This window comes from Monodelphis domestica, chromosome 4 (assembly GCF_027887165.1).
Source record: "Monodelphis domestica isolate mMonDom1 chromosome 4, mMonDom1.pri, whole genome shotgun sequence".
Lineage (NCBI taxonomy): Eukaryota > Metazoa > Chordata > Mammalia > Didelphimorphia > Didelphidae > Monodelphis > Monodelphis domestica.
In genome coordinates, this window is record NC_077230.1 from 69,258,552 (window position 1) to 69,280,834 (window position 22,283).

At 35.4% G+C, this 22,283-nt stretch overlaps 1 protein-coding gene across 1 annotated transcript in view; it reads left to right on the forward strand.

Moving 5' to 3' along the window:
* Positions 1 to 22,283, forward strand: part of LOC100619678 (T-cell receptor-associated transmembrane adapter 1) — a 78,896-nt gene that overhangs the window by 12,351 nt on the left and 44,262 nt on the right. Inside the window, exon 2 of the mRNA XM_007493640.3 lies at positions 5,148 to 5,258. Coding sequence (XP_007493702.1) covers positions 5,148 to 5,258 — 111 coding nt within the window. The remainder of the gene's footprint in view (positions 1 to 5,147; positions 5,259 to 22,283) is intronic.

The window sequence follows — 22,283 nt, forward strand, 5'->3', positions numbered from 1 at the left end:
TATCTGATTTTATCAGCTCATCCAAGGAGGAATCAGAAAAAGGAAGGACATTTTCTTTTCTTTTCTTTTCTTTTTTTACAAATGGCTTCACTTATTACACCCACTCCTTCACCAACCTAAAATCACCCCTGAACCCCTTCACCATTACATTACCCCCCAAAAGCTCAGGGCAGCCCAAGTCCTTTGTCTTCCCACTCCCATCATCTTAACACTTCAGTAGGTCTTGATTGCCAAATATCCAAAAGAAATAGCATTCACTTCTTAGGATCTTAGCCTAAGGGAATTTCTTTTTTCTCCTCATTGCCCACTAATCTGAGGTAATTTCACCCAAGAATTTTTCTTTCCACCTCCCTCCCCCAACCCTGCGTAGGAACACAATGAATAGTGGCTACCACACTCGTTTTTTGTTTCCACCCTTCCCCTAGCTGTTATCTGGTGAGCTATCATTAAAGGCTATACTTGCTTCCTTCCACTAAAATCCAAATCCATATTTATGACTCAGGGTTCTTGGAGACTTGAAAAAAAAGGAATACAAACTCTGTCACACCTTGCCAAATTAGGATTAGGATATGCTCTATTGATGTTGGATGTTATATATATATATATATATATATATATATATATATATATATATATATATGCATATTTAACATCCATTTATATTTGTTAGCTGAGTTGCAGCCTAGGGAATTTCAGAGAAGTTCACCACCAATTAAACTTCATGCTGCTGATTTTTTAAACACACGTAACAATTTTTTTCTTAAAAAGTTAAACATAAAGATTGTGCACAGGGACACAATCAAAATCAAAAGAATACAAAAAATCACAATGGCAATAAAAATAAGCTCTTGGAAATGGAAAGGGAAAATGAACACACAGGGAATCTCAGCTCAGTGCTTCATCACTTATACTCCTTCCAAAGCTTCTAAAATGACATAATTTTCTTAGATTACCACCATTCTAGCATTGTTCTGTTGCATACCAGGCAGCACCTCTATATAGTCATAGATAACAAGGTTCATATTAATTCTCCCCTCCTCCAGTGTTCTTTGGATATGCCTTTCTCAAAAAGAGATTATTTTTGATTTCAGGTGAATCTGCTTTGTGCGTTCTATTTCAGTTGTGGTCCTTTGTCTCTTCCCAGGGCAAGTTGTGCTCTGGCAAAGTTTTTGAGCCCTGGCATCTCTGCTAACTTGCAAGAGGATGAATGCTAAGTCAGAGTAGGGTGGTGTGTGATATGTGTAGGTAAGGAAAGAACCCACACCAAAGAAATAACATAATCCGTTGGAGAAATTGATTGCATTCATCAAAGAATTGGTTCTTGAAGGAGATAATTTGACACACAAGTTTGGTGAAATAGAAAGAACATTGGACTTGGAGCCAGAAGATTTAGATTTGAGTTTTCTATTTACTAATTATGGAGCTATAGGCAGATCATAATCTCTCAGGATAAATTTCTTGCTGTGTTCTAAATGAGGATATCTTGCTTCATTGCCTGCTTCTCAGGGTTATTGCAAACATCAAACAAGATAATGTCATGGAAGCTTGTTGTAACGACAAATTGTTTTATAATGTAAGAAAATAAATAGGATATATTTATGAGGATTGCTGGAATACTCATGTCAGTGGGCGAGGCTTACGTTCTCCCTCAAACATGGCTCAGGACACACTGACAATTCCTCACTTTCCAACCCTACTTTTTCAGGGTTGACTTTTAGATTCCATACATGAGACCATTATCTCCTTTCTTCACTTCAGGCTAACAGCTTTAAAGTGAGTTTCCACATTAAAGTTCAATGTTATAGGTAGGTAGAGTAATGGAGAAAAGGGAAACCTGGGTTCAAATCCAACCTCAGGTACTTATGAATTGTGTCACTCCTGGCAAGTCACTTAACCTCCATCAACCTCAATTTCTTTATCTATAAAATAGGAATGCTAATAGCATCTACTTCTCATGGTTGTTGTAAAAATGAAATTAGATAGTATTGATAAAATGCTTTGCAGACCTTGAAACGCTATTATTAATGCTAGTGGTTATTACTAGTAGTTACCACTTAAAGAACATCTAAGAAGAGTGAGGTATTTGTGAGAGTACATTTCTTAAGATATAAAGAAAAACGATTCCTATCAGAGGATAAGGGGGAATCAAAAGTGATCAGTATAGATGCACAGAGAACTCATCAACAAGCTTAGGTTTTTCTTTCTTTTAAACCTTTATCTTCCATTTTAGAGATGAGGTTCCAATGCATAAAAGTTTTAAGGACTAGATAATTGGGATTACGTGACTTGCCTAGAGTCACACAGCTAGAAGTGTCTGAGACCAGATTTGAACCCAGGACCTCCCATCCCCAGGCCTAGCTTTTTAATCTATTGAGCCACTTAGCTGCCTTAAGCTTAGATTTTTTTTAAGGTTCCAAAAGATGGAAACAAAAGGAGGCATTGGAGGATGGTTAGAGGAGCATTTGATTACAATAATCTGCGCGTGTAATTCCTTGGACTTCAGAATCTAGAGGGTTGGTCAAGCCTTTCTGTTTCAGCAGAGCAGGGTTTTTTGGTCAGGAACCTGTTTGTCATGCTTATTAGGGCTCAGCCTGTGATGAGAACCCAGGCTTGGCTGTTCCAGAATCTACTTGAGAAAAGTCAACCTGATGTCTTCCGTCTAATTGCTCTAAAGGATAGTATCAAACAAGGAAGACAGTTCTTGACAGTTCTTTTGAACATCTTCAATGAGAGCCAATCTTCATCTTTTTATGGTGACTTTGATTTTTGGAAATATTCCAAAGTCCTTAAGGGCTGAGATCACTTTCCTCATAGAGATCAAAGATTAGAACTCAAAGAAGTTATAAGTGAAGATTTCAAGCAATGCTTTAAACAATGAAGACATCCACGAGACAATGTAGGGATGTCGGAGACGCCTACTTTGTATGACATATGTACATTTGGATGACTTCTAATACTTTCGACAAGGAAAAAAGTTTCATTAAGTGATAGTCACATATCAAAGAGAATACCGTAGACTGAAGAGCCAGAAAGATTTTATAGAAACCTTAGTCCAACTTCATTTTATAAGTGAGGAAAGTAGGAATCAGAAGCAGCTATAATATAGAACTTTAATGTGGAAATTGTCACTTTAAAACTGTTAGCCTGAAGTGAAGAAAGGGGATGATGGCCTCATGTATGGAATCTAGGCTTAAAAGTCAACCCTGAAAAAGTAGGGCTGGAAAGTAAGGAACCGTCAGTGTGTCCTGAGCCATGTTTGAGGGAGAAGGTAATTAAATTCTGCGTCATCTAGCTAGGAAGTAGTAGAACAGAAAATGAGTCCTTTGACTCTCAGTCTAAAATTTGTTCCACCATGCCACAGTTTCCCTACACAAGCACACACACATGCATTGTATGTAACATCAAAAAAATGAAACAGTCCTTGCCCTCAAAGAGCTTATACTTTAGAAAAGGAATAACACATTTATGTAGATAAGTATAACACCAGATAAATTAAGGGGAGAAACCATGAACAATTTGGGGGACATTGTAGGATGATTTAACAGAGATGATGTGTGTTTAAATAAATAAATATACACCTACACATGTATACATATATCCACATGTATGTATATGTACATGTGCACACATATGAACTACTAGATACCGGTAAATATCATATGTGAGATCTATTCTTTTAAAAATATATTTTTTCTCTATGTAAAACAATTTTTAAACATTCATTTTTAAAAGTTTTGAGTTTCACATTTTCTCTCTTCTTCTGACTCTCCCTTCCCCTCTCTCACCCTGCCTCCCTCCTTTCCAGAGACAGGCAGCAATTTGGTGTGTATTTTACATATTTTTCCATATTAGTCATTTTGTGGAAGTGATCTGTGAGATTTGTTAACACTGTTTCTGGTAGTCCAGGAGCTCAAATTGCCTGTGATTATCATAGCAAGAAGGGAGGGAGACATAACGGTCCACTATGCATGCATATATTATCCATGCACAGTTTATGAGAGCTTCCCCATTTCCCCATGTCCCCCTGGAGCTGCTATGTTCCTAAATGTGACTTTCCCCTATTACTCAACAGCCATCTGTTTCACCCAGATCAATGGAAGGGAATAATGGATTATTCACTACTTTATTTTTTTTTCATTTCATTTTGATGGTAAGGAGTCAGAAAAAGAAGGCATTATAGGGATGTGTAGTTTCAGTGTAGTGTAGGCAAAACCTTCCTATCGAAAGGTGGAATGAGATGCCTAGGGAAGTAGTGGATCCACATCAGTGGAGATCTTCATGCAAAGTCTGGATGATCCTTTGTTGAAGCATCTGAGCTCTCTTCCAACTTGGAGATTGTGTGCTGTTATACATAAAAAAGGAAGAGTTTTAGGAATCTGGTCTATCTATTGAAAAGAAGAAGTGGTGGGATGGGGGAAGTGATTTAGGATATTGGAAAAGGTGTGAGAAATTTGGTTTTTGCAACTACCAACTATATCCAATTAACCAACCAATCAACTATTCATTCAACAGACCAACCACCATCATCATACTTCATAGAAATTCTGCAACATGGGTTTTATTAATACCCTAATTTTACAGATGAGGAAACTGAAGTTGAGACTCAATGATTTGTCCACGGTCACAAAGCTAGTGCCTGAGGTTGGACTTAAACTTAGATATTGCTATCCTTTTTTTTTAACCCTTACCTTCCATCTTAGAATCAATACCCTTTTGTTTCCAAGGCAGAAAATGGTAAGGGCTAGGCAATGGGAGTTAAGTGACTTGTCCAAGATCACACAGTTTGGACTTGTCTAAGACCATTTTTGAACTCAGGACCTTCCATCTCTAAGTCTGTCTTTAAGTCCAGTGCTACCTAGCTAATTCTAAGTGAAATAAACAAACAAACAGAACAAATTTTAAAAAGTGTTAAATCTTCATAGTCAGTGTATTCATAGCATCAGTATCAATGGTGATCTACAGCTTTGACTTAAATATGTCACTCATTCTAGGCATTTGGCTTCTTAACAGTTTTGGCTAATAATAAATTTTTTTTTCATGAATTTGCCTAGCATTCAATCCATAAACAATGTTAATTATGTGCTAAGCCAGATAAAAAATACAACTAGCAATCATCTCATGCTAAATATATTTGCCTTCTATTTCAGGAAATGATCAATGTCCCCTTTTTGTCTGGGGACTTTTAGCCTTCTTGGGTTTGTCCCTGATTATATCCCTAATCTTCAATGTTTCCAACTGGGTGGAAAAGCAGCGACAAGGTAAGATAGATATAATCCAACCTAAAGAATTTTTAAATGACTGTAACTATTGGGTTTAATTCAATTTGATTTATCTAACATTTGTTTAATGCATACTATGCTAAGACCTTTTGCTACATACTTGGATTAGAATGATGACAATAAAGTAGCCCTTGTTCTTAATCCAGCATTCTACTGAGAGGATTCAATGTTTATACAGATAAGTCTAATGCCAGGTAATTTGAAGAAGGAGAGATCTTTAGCAAAAGTGGATTGGATGGATGGAAAGCTTAAGAGAGGCATCATTAGAACTGAACCTAGAAGGAAGATAAGTATTCCAAAAGTCAAAAAATGAAGGGGAGTACATCATAGGCATGTCTGTAATGCCTGTGTAAATAGATGAAGACAGGTGATGTCTAGAATTTGGAGAACGGATAGAGTCATATAAAATAAGGATAAGATGAAAAAGGCAAGTTGGAGTCATATTGTGACAGCCCTAAAAATATCATATTAAGAAGTTTGTGTTTCATATAGTCAACAAGGGGGCAGTCATAAAGGTTTTTGAGAAGAAAAGTGGCAGGCTTGGACCTATCTTTAGAAGCATTGTTTTGACAACTTTATAATATATGGATTGGAGAAGGAAGAATGTGAAGAGAGAGAAATAAATTAGGGGACTATTATGATAGTCTAGGCAAGTGATGGAAAAGATTTGAAGTAGGGTGGCAATATGAATTGGATACTAGAAGGAGATGGAAAAGAAAAATTGATGACTTGTCAACTGGTTGAATCTGAGGTAGGGTGAGAAAACATTTTGAACCTGCGTAACTGAGAGGGTGCTCACTTTCATCTCAAGAAACTCTATCAGCATTTAAAGAAATGGAGTTATTTTATTTCCTTTCTGAGATGATCATAATACAAACTTGGAATTTTCCAGAGTCCCCTTAAAGCTAAAATTTTATTGATCAAGATGACCAGAAACCATAATTTCTAGTCTTATACCTGGGTAATAAACGGGGGGGTTGGGGTGGGGAATGACACAGGAGATCCAATATGAGATTAACTTTAGCCCAAAGGCTAATCTAGTAGATTCTTAGTTTTAGAATGGCCATGGTGCATTGTATATGGGGAGGATCAAGGAGCCAAATGATCACTTTATCCAAGTTCAAATTTTGGGGGATTCAGTTCAGTTTGGGGGGTTTCTTCAAGGACCAACTTGATTTTCTGTAGTTCTCTAGAGTAGGACCAAATCTAAAACTAGTCTAAATCTCCTGGAATTGCTTTAGAACAGATACTAATACACTTTAACTAATCCAGGACCTAAGGATACAGAGAAAAGGCATAAATGGTTATTGGTTGCCTGTATGACACACATAGTAGTGTGGATATCCCTTTGTAGGACGTGCTGCTATTGAAATCCTGATCTGTTCTGGCTCTGGATCCTAGGTTACTGCATTCTAAAACCTGGCAACCAGTGGCAGGAGTTGTAATTTAGTTGTGAAGGAATAAAAGACAGAAGGGAGAAAAATTCCACCATACTAGTGGAAACGTTTTCCTATTAACGAACAGAAATGCATTTGGTTTAGTTGATATGTAACACGCATATACAATCAGATGTCCATGTTCCTTTAGAGCAGCAATTTTTAAATGGAAATTCATGAATTACAAAGTATTTTGTTGATTAGTATTTCAGCATAATTGAATATAATTTTCTTTGTTGTCTAATTTTTTAATTTTTTTGCATTTAAAACATTATTTTGAGAAGTTCATAGGTTTCAAAAGACTATTAAAAGGGTCAGTGGCACAAAGAATGGTTAAGAAGTCCTATTCTCTGACATACAACAAACAGTAGTAGTTTAGAATCACCTTGAATTTGACAAAAGTAAAGATCCAAGTTTTGGAGATAAAAATTCACTATTCACCATTATTTGTTAAAAATATTGGGAATAGACCAATATCGCACAGCATTTACTAAGATAAGATCAAAATGGATTCATAAACTAGACATAAAGGGAGATAGCATAATCAAATTAGAAGAGCAAGGAACATATTACCTATCAGATTTTTGGATAGCAGAGTTGTGAGGAATTTATGAAAAACAAGAAATAGAGAGCATTGAGAGAAGCAAAATGGATAATTTTGATTATATCAAATTTAAAAAGATTTTGTACAAAGAAAAATAATTAATCAAGATTAGAAGGGAAACAGAAAAATGGGGGGAGATTTTATAGTTTCTTAGAGATCTCTTATCTAAAATATATAGAAAATTTTGTCAAATTCACAAGAAAATGGGCCATTCTGAAACTGATAAATGGTCAAAAGATATAAACAGATGGGTTTTGGATGAAGAAATCAGCCACATATAGGTATATTACAAATGCTCTAAATCATTACTGATTAGAGAAATGGAAAAACAAAGCAATTCTGAGGGGCAGCTGGGTGGCTCAGTGGATAGAGATCCAGGTCTAGATATGGGAAATCTTAGGGTCAAATCTGGCCTTAGACATATCCAGCTGTGTGACCAGGGGCAAGTTACTTAACAGTAAATTACCCAGCCCTTATCTCTCTCCTGCCTTGGAACCAATACTTAGTATCTATTCTAAGACAGAAGGTAAAGGCTTAAAAAACTTATATCATCTCATATTGATTAGATTGGTTAAAATGAGAAAAAGGCAAAAACACAAATGTTGGAGGGGTTGTAGAAAAATGGAACACTGTTGATGGAACTGACTGCTCTAGCGATTTGGGGGAACAATCTGAAATGTTGCCGAGAGAATTAGAAATCTACCTGTACCCTTAGATTGAGAAATATTCCTCTTGGGTCTGCATCTCAAGGTGATCATGGAAAAAGGAAAAAGAAAAGGAAAAAGGAAAAGAACTTACATGTTCTAAAATATTTACAGCAGTTCTCTTTGTGGAGGCAAAGAACTGGAGATTGAAGGGATGTCCATCAATTGAGGAATGGCTGAACAAGTTGTGGCATATGATTATGATGGAATATTACTGTGCCCTAAAAATTGATGTGCAGGTTAATTTAACAAAAAAAAAAAAGAAACAACATCAAAATGGAAAGACCTACATAAAATTATGAAAAGCAAACCAAGTAGAACCAAGAGAACATTATATATTGCTACAGAATTGATGTTTGAAGAATGACTTGTGGATGTCCACTTCCAGAGATAAATAAAAATATGAATGAAATGGTATATCTATATATTTGTCAAATGATACCTTCTCTAGTGTGTGGAGGGGAGGGAGTGAATATTTGGGAATTTTAATGTAACCAGCAAACTAATTTTTTTTTAAAGAAAAGGTACTGGAACAAGAGATATTTCTTCTCAACTATAGATAGAAATATCCTTACCATGTACAGAGTTCAGATAAAGATAGAAAGAAAAATTTGGAACTATGTAATCCTTTTGGTTTACAGCATAGTTTCTAAATTTAAAAAAATCCTTATTTGTTTTCTATAGTTTTATGTGTCTGTATACAGTTGGTTCTGTTTGTGGAATTTCTTTTTTTGTCCCATTAGTTTATTTGTTTTAACCCAGTAGCAGACAGTTTTTAACTAGGATTGCTTTAGAATATATTATAAGGTAAGTCTAACCATGTTTTTCCTCATTCCCATCAAACCAAGTCTTGGTACTCTTTCCTATGTGTTTCCAGATCAACTCCATTGTGTTTTTTTCTAGTTCCATAAGTAAACTCATCAATTTTTAAAATTATTATTGCATAATAAGAGTTTGCAATATTATCACTCCTACTATATTGACCTGACCTATACATGCACATTTAATTTCCCTCCAATTATTCATACCATTATTTTGGTCAATGCAGTTTTATAGTATTTTCAAATGTATCACAGCTTATCTTCAGATATTTTATGTTATTTGTTGTTAAAAATGAGACTTTAAAATATTTTATTGATTTTTTAAGGCAAGACTTATTAGGTTGAAATATTATATTAAATAAAAGAGTACTGCTTATAGCATATTTTTAAAAATTAGGTTAACAGAAGGGATTCTTAGTATTATGTGGAAGACACCAGATGGTACTTTTATGGACAGTGCTAGAGTCCCATTTATTTTCTCTGGTATGTTTAAATATTGAAAAAAAATGCTTTTTTTTAACATTATTTTTTTATTTGGTCAGTTTCAAACATTATTCCTTGGTTACACAAATCATTTTCTGTTCCTCCCCCCTTCCCCCACCCCTCCCATAATCGACACACAGTTTCACTGGGTGGTATTTGCACTAGGATGTTCATTCAGAGTCTACACCCCCAATCATATCCCCCTTGACTCATGTAATCAAGCAGTTGTTTTTCTTTGGTGTTTTTACTCCCACAGTTTGTCCTCTGTTTGTGGATGGTGCTCTTTCTTGTAGATTCCTCAAAGTTGTTCAGGATCACTGCATTGCCACTAATGGAGAAGTCCATTACATTCAATTGTACCACAGTGTATCAGTCTCTGTGTACAATGCTCTCCTGGTTCTGCTCCTCTCACTCTGCATCACTTCCTGGAGGTCATTCCAATACCTATGGAATTCCTCCACTTTATTATTCCTTTTAGCTCAGGAGTATTCCATCACCAACATACACAATTTTTTCAGCCATTCCCCAATGGAAGGGCAGCCCCTCATTCTCCAATTTTTGGCCACCACAAAGAGCACAGCTATGAATATTCTTGTACAGGTCTTTTTCCTTATTATCTCTTTGGGGTACAAACCCAGCAGTGCTATGGCTGGATCAAAGGGCAGACAGTCTTTTAGCGCCCTTTGGGCATAGTTCCAAATTGCCCTCCAGAATGTTTGGATCAATTCACAACTCCACCAGCAATGAATTAATGTCCCTACTTTGCCACATCCCCTCCAGCATTCATTACTTTCCTTTGCTGTTATGTTAGCCAATCTGCTAGGTGTGAGGTGATACCTCAGAGTTGTTTTGATTTGCATCTCTCTAATTATAAGAGATTTAGAGCACTTTTTCATGTGCTTATTAATAGTTTTGATTTCTTTGGCTGAAAACTGCCTGTTCATGTCCCTTGCCCATTTATCAATTGGAGAATGGCTTGATTTTTTGTACAATTGATTTAGCTCTTTATAAATTTGAGTAATTAGATCTTTGTCCGAGTTTTTGAAATGAAAATTATTTCCCATTTTGTTATTTTCCCTTCTGATTTTGGATGCATTAATTTTGTTTGTACAAAAACTTTAATTTGATGTAGTCAAAATTATTTATTTTATATTTTGTGACTCTTCCTAAGTCTTACTTGGTTTTAAAATCTTTCCCTTCCCACAGGTCTAACATGTATACTATTCTGTGTTTACCTAATTTACTTATAGTTTCCTTCTTTATGTTCAAGTCATTCACCATTCTGAGTTTATCTTGGGGTAGGGTGTAAAGAGATTACTTTTAAGGACATTTGACCCTCTGGAAATCAATATAATTCTGGACTTACAATCTCAGAAAAACTTGGAATTTTTACCACAGAAAAGTTATGTGACCTTAGCTTTCATATTTCTATTTCTCATTAAAGGGATAAAAAGGACTTTTTTCCCCATTTTACCTCAACCTAGTCCTTTGGAGGATCAGGGTTTTGCACAGAAGTCATAAAAACAACAAGAATTTATTTTTACATAGTCCTTTCTAGTTTACAAAGTTATCTATATACATTATTGCTTATAATCCTGAGACTAACATTGTAAGGAAGGTACTGCTCCCACTTTAAACTTAAGGAAATAGGGTTATAAGTAGTCAGATATATTTTTAATACCGGTAGACCAATGGTCTTATAACCGTTATGTTTATATTACCATTATGGGTACAGGCTATAAACCTCATTCTGTGATTACAATCTTGGTCCTTCCATGGATCCCATAAAGCATCTACTCAATGTGCTTCTGACCCACTTTCAGAAGTTTTAATACTTTCATTAGTAGCAATGAGGAATTCATGACCTACTGGACACAAAACTGGCCTTTGAGTCAGAAAGACCAGAAACCATGTCTATGTAACTCTGAGAAAGCTACTTAGCCTTGTGAGGCCCCAGGCCACTCATCAAGTCAATTGAGAGCAGGTACTGAGCTCCATTGGTAAGGGGAATTTTTGTACCAATGGTTTCATAGGTCTGGTTCAAGTAAAAAAAGTAGTATCAATATTATCAATAGTATCAATTCATTATCCCCCTACTCTTAAACCATGATCAATATCATCCTCCTTTTATTTTCATATATTTATACACACACATATATACATAAGTCTTTAAAGATGTCTTGATACTTATTTGTACCCCCTTTTTTTTTATAAAAAAGATACAATTTTGACAAAACAAGAATTTTCCATCAGTATCTGAAAGCTTTTTCTTTGTGTCCTCAGAACTTAGTACATTGCCGAATGCATAATAATTGCTTGCTTGCTTCTCAATTAATACCCAAATATTCCCCCCTTTTTGAAAACTATATAACCTGGAATCAGTTAATTAAAATTAATTAATAATGAGATCCTAGCTAATAAAAATGCCATTTCCCACTATCATAATTCTTTGTTTGTTCTTTAACTTTGATACTTTGATTTTAACTTTTTTCATTTTATTTCACTTGAGTTTTGTTGTCTTTTTTTTACACTGTTGGAGTTATTATGAATATTTTCTTGTTCTTTTGAATCTGTATTCTTTACTCTGCATTGCTTCATTCAAATTTATCATTTGGAATTCTTCATATTCTTTCTAGTATAGAAATATTACATTTTATCCCTATCCCATAGTTAGTTCAGGACTTCACAGTTACTGTACACATCTTTCTCACTTTCTTTCACAAATAATGCCTATATGATTTTTTTTAACAATTTTTAATAAGTATCAAGTTTACTTATCTCATTGCTGCCTTTATTCTCATTGCTGATCTCTTGGGAATGAAATTAATGGGCCACAATATACTAAACTAAAATATACTAAATTATGAAAAATAAAAATATACAAAATATTAAAATAGCTTTTATTCCATGATTCCAAATTATTTTTAGAAACAATGAGTCAACTCAAAATTTTATAGAAATGAATTAGTCTGTCTTCCTAAAATTCCTGTCTTGAGCCTTTCCCTCAGTTGTCATCTTTGATCATTTTGAATATAAAATGATATCTAGAATTAATTTAATTTATTTTAATTAATTAATTAATCATTAATCAATTAATTATTTTTTTAATTTATTTAATTTAAATAATTTAAATTTTTTTAAATTTTTTTAAAATTTTATTTAAATTTTATCTTATTTATATATAATGTATAATATATATTATAATATATAATATAAATTATTTAATTTAAATTAAATTAAATGTAAATTTATTTAATTTAAATAAACAAATAATTAATAAATAATCAATACTTAATTAATTAATTAAAATTAATTTAATTTATCTAATTATTAGTTTAATTGTTTAGTTTAATTTTCAGATGATTGATAATTTTTATTTTTTCTTTTGAAAACTTTTTCACATATATATCTACCTCATAATGTATTTTGATTTTATACTTTTATGTGAATTCTATTGGAATTTTGGATGCCAAACTTTATCAAGAAATTTGCTGTCAAGTTTTCCCCAACTTCTATATTGCCTTTTAACTCTATTTACATTGATTTATCTGGGTAAAAGCTTTTAAATTTTGTATAATTGAGACTGTCTGCTTTTTGTCTTTTCTAGTGTTTTATCCTGTGTCTGTGTCTTATCAGTAGTTATAAATTATATAACCTTCCATTCTCTGATCATCTAATATTGTACCTTTTTATACTTATATGGTTCCATTTATAATTTATTGTGGCCTGTGAGGTAAAACACTCATCTAAACCTATTTTCTTCCAAACTTCTTGTTTTTCCACCCATTGCTGTTGACTACAAAGTTTTTTCTCTAATAGTTTATGTTCTCGCATTTATTAAACAATGGCTTATTGTGCACGTTTGCTTCTATGTCTTTCCTACATGAGCTACATTTCCATTTTTATATCCATATTCTGTTTTTATACGCATCTAGCTAGTTTTTTATAATTCATTGATTTGTACTAATAGTTCCCTGTGTTCCCTCACATGTAAGTACCTGAAAAAGCCAGGTAGGGAAATATGTTTTGAGTCTGCATCTTTTCAAATTCATAGTCCGTGAACCTCCATCAATGTTTCCTTTATTATACCAACTAGAAGACATTATAGTTCAAAATCAATTGTTTAATCAATAAGCATATACGAAATGCTTTAAGTGTAAAATTATCCAACAGTTAAAATGAGAAGAAAAACAAGAGACAACAAGGATTCCTTTCATAGACATAATCTCTCATATTTTATCACAATATAGATATGTGACTAGTAAATGAAAAGGTGGAAGATGAGCCTTCTTACTCATGGATGAGGAGGTGGGTGGCAGGCTTCCATATCTTTAGCTTATTGTTCCAGGGGCTCTTTATAAAAGGGCATACACCTAGAGAACATGGGTCATGTAGGGGCCCAGAGTTATCAAACTCACTGCTGAATGGGGTCAAACCAGATTAAAATTTAATTGGGAAACGTTTAATAGAACAAAAGGAAATGCAATATAACATAGAAAATGTTAATTTGTGATTCTGTCATGTGTCCAATTCTTTTTTTTTTTAACCCTTACCTTCCATCTTGGAATCAATATTGTGTATTGGTTCCAAGGCAGAAGGGTGAGAAGAGCTAGGCAATGGGGGTTAAGTGACTTGCCCAGGGTCACACAGCTAAGAAGTGTCTGAGGTAAGATTTGAACCCAGAACCTCCCGTCTCTAGACTGGCTCTCAATCCATTGCCCATCCCCTTCCCCCCATTCCTCCAATTTTTAAGCATGGGTATTGTTCTCTGGCATTGATTGTGTTGCTGTCAGGCATCTGATCTCTGCTGCTTCAATGCAATTGAGATGCCAGCACCTTTGCTATGCCTGTATCTGTTGATCATTGTATATGAGATAGCTTCTTCACTGATCTTCTGCTGCTCCTCTTCTGCTGTGATGTGGCTTTTTTGGGTACCAATGCTGTTTTCTGCTAGTTTTCAGTGCTAATGCCTTTCCTCCCTGTGTGGGTGTGGGTTGGCTGATTCTAACTATTTTTTTTCATGGTCTAAGTTCTAATTGTGATGCAGTCCCTGTTTAGATAGCTAGAGAAGCCCTTACACATTTTAGATCTTTTATAATTTTCTTTGATTTTATCTGAGCTGCCAATCTGTATGTTCAGTACCTATTTGACTTAGTGAATCAATTCCTTTTAAATTCTATCACTTCAGATTTTGCCCAGTGTTCTAGCCTATCAAACTCTTTTAAAATCCCAACTCCATCATCCAGTGTTAGGCGTTCTTTCAAAATATTTATCATTGTAAATATACAACTCTATGACTTGAATGTTTTATTTAAGAAGAAGAAGGAAGAAGAAAGAATAAGAAGAATGAAGCATATAAAATAATAATGAGGAAATAACATTGAATGCAGTTGAAATGATAAAACTAAATTATTTAAAACAATTGAAAAATGTGAAATGGGCAACAGAAGTGAATTTAAAACAAATTATAATAATTTTATCAGGAAGTTTAATTAGTATAATTTAATTACCACAACAAGGAGATCAAGGAGTCCAGAAAGCATCTAAGTCAGCAATCATCTAATTTACTTGCCAAATGAAGATAGACACCAAAGGTAATATTGTGTTAGAATATAACCTTGTCTGCAAACTTTTTTTCAAATTAAGTAACTTTTTCTTGATGATTCATTGATTCTTATACTTACAGTTTATTTATTTGATTGAGAGAATCAAAAGAATTAACATATTTTTAGGACAACTTGGCACACTATATTAGTATTTGTTGAATCTCAAAAAAAAAGGAATTATTTATTTCTACTTGAATTCCTTTTTGCTCCCAAGGACTTGGTAATAGGGGGTATATGTATAAGGGAATGCTAATTAGCCCTTCCCAGAAGAATTGATTCCTCCCTCTCCCTCCCAATCACAGAAAAGAGGAGAATCTCTGAAGATACCAAGTGAAAAACAAAGAAGGGTTTTCACCATGTTTCTCCTTACTGCAGTATAAAGATGTTTTCCTTGATGAATTTGGATATTGGCTTGCCATTGGTGAGCATAAGATTAGCCATGCTCTTTATCACATAAAAAAATGACAGTGTATAGGCAGTCAAGGTAGGAAGCAACTGTGGAGCATGATCCCTAGAATATGTTTCTGTGTGCATAATTCCAGAATTATGTGCATCTCACAGAAAAGATAACCATCTCTGGATGAAGAACCCAGTCCCTTGAGAACACAACCTTCTTTCCCTTCTTCCTGATGACTAGTTTGAAGGATATGTGGCAAGATATCCAACTAAGGAAAGCCATCTGAAGGGCATCCAAAAATGAAAACGGAAATAAGACTACAAAGAGAAGAAAAATGGAAAAAAAATTTCAGAAGTTATTTTAACAAATTGATTATTCCATCAAAGATAATGGGATCAATACCATTGGACCTATCACCATAGACCCTTGGATGCTTAAAGGAGGTATAAATGACACTAACATAACCAAAGATGGGGAAAACAGAAGGATTGATTGAACTAGAAGACATCCATGCTAGGGCTGATATATTTAAGAGGGAACTGTTACTTAATAGTTTACCTACATTTTAGCAAAGCATTTGACAAAGTCTCTCCCGCAATTCTGGTGGAAGAGATGGAAGGAGCTGAGCCAAATGAAATTACAGATGGAAAGTTCAGAACTAGTTGAATGTCCAGTAATCATTAATGGTTTGATATCAATTTAGAAGATCTCCAGTGGAAGGCCCCCTGTCTGTGGCTGGTCCTGGGCTGTTTAACATTTTTTATCAATGATCTAGAAAAAGGGAACATTAATATACTTATTGAGAAAATAAATATCTGTTAATTTTAAGAAAATTGAATTTAAAACTAAAGTTTATTGCAAGTATGTACTACAAAATACCCTCAACTCTACTTTTTCCCCCTTATCACTTCTTCCCAACACCTCTAGCTTCAGCTAACATTTTCCTCCAGGTCTTATAATTTTGTCTTTCCTTTTAATATGTTATAAAAGCTAGAAACATTTTCCTTCTTTATTCTCTTGTTTAAAAAATCTTGAAAGAAGCTTGGTTCACCTTTCAGGGATTTTTTTTTTTTTTGCTGAGGGGAGGGGAGAATCTTTACAAGATCACATCTGGTACACATAAAGGAGGGCTTATTAATCCATCACACTGGTTAGTGTATGATGCATTTAATACTATGTCACATTTCAGTTTGTGTTTCTGTTATTGGAGATGGCACTGCCCTGTGTAAAGGGCAATGCTAGCCCAGCCATAAAGGCAGGGAATAAATTTTGCCAGTAAATTCAATAAGACAACTAAAGAAAAAGTCCATCACAGCAGCAATAGGATATTGCCATAGATCTAATCAAATAGACAGTAAGATAAGAAGAGCCTCAGTGATCTCTGTAGCAATAAATAAAAGCTTTGAAATATTACTTTCTACCATTTTCTTTTAACTCATGCACAATTTCTTACCTTTGTGTGAAATTTTGTTCTTAAGTGATTTTCAGGGGGATTATTCCAGTGGAAATGTGTTTATTTGTAGGTGGAGAAAAGCATTCCCTTTTCCTGCATATTCATTTTTAGGAAGGGGTAAGGGAAGTAGATTGTGTTAATTCTGTGAAACTCCATTCTAATCCACCTTCTGATTGCTGGAATTCACTAGATGTAGCTACCCCCCCTATCCTTGACCTTCCTTCACAGAAGTTATCTTCTTGCCATGCCCTGCTGTTATAAATTCCTAACTGAACCTCTAGAGACCATACTTTGGAGGACTTAGGTCATTCAGCTATAGAAGAGGGGAAAAGAGGAGCAGGAGGAGGAAGAGGAAGAGAGGAGGAGAAGAATATGAAGATGAAGCAGAGGAAGAAGAGGAGGAAGAAGAAGAAGAGGAGGAGAGGAAGAGGATGATGAAGAAGACAATTTCAAGATGCATATTAAAACTTAATCTTTTTTATTAACAATTTCTCCATCGCTTTCCTAAGTCCCCATACAATCAGCAAAGCAATAGACTAAATATTGGGTTTTACTTATAATTTCCACACAAATCAAGCCATTCTCCAATTAATAAATGGGCAAAGGACATGCATAGGCAGTTTTCAGATAAAGAAAACAAAACTATTAATAAACACATGAAGAAGTGTTCTAAATCTCTTATAATCAGAGATGCAAATCAAAACAACTCTGAGGTATCACCTCACACCTAGCAGATTGGCTAACATGACAGCTATGGAAAGTAATGAATGCTGGGGGGATGTGGCAAAGTTGGGACATTAATTCATTGCTGGTGGGGTTGTGAATTGATCCATCCATTCTGGAGGGCAATTTGGAACTATGCCCAAAGGGTGATAAAAGAATGTCTACCCTTTGATCCAGCCATAGCACTGCTGGGTTTGTACCCCAAAGAGATAATGGAGAAAAAGACTTGTACAAAAATATTCATAGCTGCACTCTTTGTGGTGGCCAAAAATTGGAAAATGAGGGGATGCCCATCAATTGGGGAATGGCTGAATAAATTGTGGTATATGTTGGTGATGGAATACTGTTGTGCTAAAAGGAATAATGAAGTGGAGGAATTCCATGGAGACTGGAACAACCTCCAGGAAGTGATGCAGAGAGAAAGGAGCAGAACCAAGAAAACTTTGTACACAGAGACTGATACATTGTGGTACAATCGAAGATGATGGACTTCTCCATTGGTGTCAATACAATGTCCCTGAACAATCTGCAGGGATCTAAAAAACACTATCCACAAGCAAAGGATAAACTATGGGAGTAAAAACACTGAAGAAAAGCAACTGCTTGACTACAGGGGTGGAGGGGATATGACTGAGGAGAGACTCTAAATGAACACTCTAATGCAAATACCAACAACAGGGAAATGGGTTCGAGTCAAGAACACATGTGATACCCAGTGGAATCATGCATTGGCTATGGGAGAGGTGGGGGGGGGGAAGAAAATGATTTTTGTTTCCAATGAATAAAGCTTGGAAATGACCAAATACAATAATGTTTAAAAATCCCCCCCAAAAAAATAATTTCCACACAAATTGCATACTGGAAATGTAATAATCCATTCTTGAGTACCAGTTCCAAATGGTTCCAGCACCCCTCTGCCAAGTACCCACTATATCTACCTAGAAGCAGACCTCTGGCCATTCTTTTGACCTGCCACATAGGCATGCTTGTCCTCTCCACCTCCTTCACATCTTCTTTTTCGTCAGATAATCACATCAATGCTACCATTGCTCTTGGAGGAGTATGTTGGTTGACCATCCCATGATTTTAGTTCTTATCATTGCCACTCTTCTGACAAAAATATTTTACATCTACATCACTCCCCTGTGTGTTGTCTCTCCTTAGAATTTAAGCTCCTAGAGGGCAGGGATTGTCTTTTGTATTGTATTCCCTATGCTTAGTACCTACCTGTCATGTAATGGTTTTTCACTTCATTCATGCTTATTTACCACTTTATGCCACATGCTAAGGTTTTATTTCTTTGATGGTGGGTTTTTTTTCAAACCCTTACCTCACATCTTAGATTCAATACTGTATATTGATTCCAAGGCAGAAGAGTAGTAAGGGATAGGTAGGCAATGGGGGTTAAGTGACTTGTCCAGGGTCACACAGCTAGGAAGTGTCTGAGGCCACATTTGAACCCAGGACCTCCCATCTCTGGGTCTGGTTCTCAATCCACTGAGCCACCCAGTGCCCCCTTTGTTTGTTTGTTTTTTTTAATAGACTTGTGATTTCATTCTTTAAAGGCAGCTCACAGTGAAGGACAGGTCACATTTACTCTGTACCTTAGTCTTAGGTATCACCTGAGCCACTGAGAGTAAAGTTTATTTTAGTGTTGAGAAGTTTCAGTCATGCTTGACTTCTTGTGACCCCATTTAGAGTTTTCTTGACAAGGACATTGAAGTGGTTTTTCATTTCCTTCTTCAGCTTATTTTACAGATGAGGAAACTGAGGCAAACAGGATTAATATATTTTCCCAGTAAGTATCTGAGGTCAGATTTGACTCAGCAAGAGGAGTCCTCCTGACTCCAGGACTATCACTGTCTCCTTTGGACCATCTAACTATACTGATACAAAGAAATAGAGATTCAATAGAGACCTTAAATTCAGGGATATCGTTGTTTAAAGTTTAGTTCAGTTTCACATGTTACCTTGCATTCCATAATTCATATTTTTAATTCATAAAATAATATATCCTCCAATCTCTTCCCATTCATACATACCTTTGTCTTCTAAGGTAAAATAACGTTTTCAAATTTTTAAAACTGACATTTTTTTCACATATGATTAGTTCCAGTAGACTTTTTTTGTAGTGAGTGAGGATGTAGAATCACTGATTATGTATAAGTAACCCAAATTATAATGGTATTGCTAATCCATCTCTCAGTTATATAATGGAGTTCAAATATTTGCCTGGAATTTGCATGTAAATGAACTTTTCGCTATCTTTTCCTCTGAATTTAGCCAGAAGTATATTATCCTTCATAGTTTTCTTTATTGCATTACCATCTTCATTCTTGTTTTCCCTGGACTCCAGCTTGGTTTGGAATATTTCTTTTCAGCTCCCTTACAGCCTTTCCTCCTCAGAACTTCTACTTTCAACTAAGCCTATTGTTTATTCCTTTCTCATGACAGTCAATGGAAACATTTAAAACTCTTCTCTAGAGGCTATTATTGGTGCCACTTCCCACATAACAACATTTATTCTCCCAGCCCTTTAAGCAGAACAGCTTTACCTTATTATCTTTAATACTTTTTTTGGGCTAAGTTCTCAGAATCCTTTTCACACTCCACCCTCTCTTTTTATGTCTTGCTTGACATATTGCCAGTTAAGATATTTCTCACTTAAAAGTTTTTTGAAAGTCTATTTTTGATTTCCCAAATAATAACTCAGCTGGCGACAATACTATTGACAACAGCATAATTCAATAGTTTAATATAAAATCAAGTTGCATTTTGAGGTTTGCACTTTCTAATAAATTCTTAATTTTTTTGACCTCATTTTCCACTACAGGATATCCTAGACATTCAAATGCTTCTGTTGTCGTTATATTTTGCAATTTCTTAAATTCAATATCAGCTAAGGCAGTTAGGTGACACAATAGACACAGTACCGGTCCTGAAGTCAGGAAGACTCCTCTTCCTGGGTACAAATCTGGCTTCAAACAGGTAATAGATGTGTGATATTGGGCAAATCACTTAAATTTTACCTCAGTTTCCACATTTGTAAAATGAGTTAGAGAAGGAAATGGCAAAATTCTCTAGTATCTTTGCCAAGAAAACACCAAATGGCTTCACAAAGTCAGATACTACTGAAGTGATTGAATAATTACCAAAAAATCAACACTAGTAAACTTATTATTAAATTAGAGAGGCAGCACACAGTGTAAAGAGCTGGCCTAGTGTAAGGATGGTGGCAGGGCAAGATATAGAACTTTGGCAGGAGGATTGAGGAAAAGAAAATGTCTGTTGAACCACAAGGGTTTCTGGGAAGAAAAAAATGACTCAGAGAGTTCTGAGGAGACTCAGGCTTCTGACCTGGGTCCTGAATCAGACAGGACCTGTTCTGGGGCTGAGGATTTTGACAGAAAAATCTACTTGAGAGTATCCTGTGTCAGCATCCAGTTTCCTAGAGATCACTCCTCAGACATCTCCAAACATCTCTTAATTGAGAAGAAGACATTTCAAACCCCCAAAGGGGGCTTTGGACTCCTGAATTCAAGTCCTGCCTCTGAAATATACTGTATGTATGACTAATTTGTTTAACCTTTCAGCTGTCTAGGCAGCAGTCTGTGACTATAAGTTGTACAGAAGATGCTCACCTACACTGGTGAAGAGACACTCCTTTCTTATAAGTTCATCATATCAGTGAAATTTCAGATTTAGTCCCTATTTTTAAGTTAAACCTCTTTTAGTTGTTATGGCATTAGAATATACATTTTAGACCTTGTTAAATTGGACTAGATTATGCCTATTATTTTTGTCATTTCAACACATTATGCGATATTACGTGACTAGTTAATATGTTAAATTAATATAAAATTAAAATTAGCAAATATTTATCAAGCGCCAGCTCTTTGCTTATGTCATGCTAGTCATGGACATAATGACAAAAAATGCAACAGTCCTTGCCCTCAAGAAGACTGCAGTGTTATAGGAGCTAAGACTTGAATGTAAATAGCTAAAACAAATGAGAAGGTTAGTAAGTGTATGAGAGATAAATCAGAAAGGACTGAAAGGTTAGAGCTGGCAGGGCTCATTTTTGGTTGCAAATTTAGGGAAGACTCCATGCATGATGGATGTTGGAAGTAAGGAAGGATGCAAAAAGGGGAGCTGGGGTCAACTGAGATTGGGTAGAATCTATTCAAGTCATGGAGAATGGAACATGAATTGGGGAAACTCCAGTTAGCCTGGAACATAGAGTTTGTGAAGGTGAGTGAAATGAAACAAAGACAGGCAGAGTAAAGCGAGGTATTATGATAGTACCTACCTCCCAGTGTTGTTGTGAAGGTCAAATGAGATGTTTATCGAGTGCTTTGAAAACATAAATGTCAAAGCTGTGGGAATACAACACTATTCTGCACCCCTTATTTGAACACCCCAAGACAATCTTTGAATTTCAAAGCACAAGGTCTTACTTCTAACCCTCTGAACCGTATCTCTGTGAGGTGATGAGTAGAGATCTCCATCCATGCTAGGAGATGCTGTACTGGGGCTGGGCAGCCATTCTGAGGACCACTTGGTGACTCCTGGCATCAGGCAGACCTGTTGAGGTTGGAGTCCTCCAAATCAGAGGTTCTTGGCAAAGAGATATTAGGAGGAGCATCAATCAGAGTCAGGGAAGGAAGGAGTGCTTCTTGTCTCAGAACCGTGTGCATGCTTATGGGTGGTCTGGCTGTGCAGTTGGCTCTGGAGGTGGCTAGGAGGGTGCTAGCTCAGGTGAATTGGCTTGGAGCTA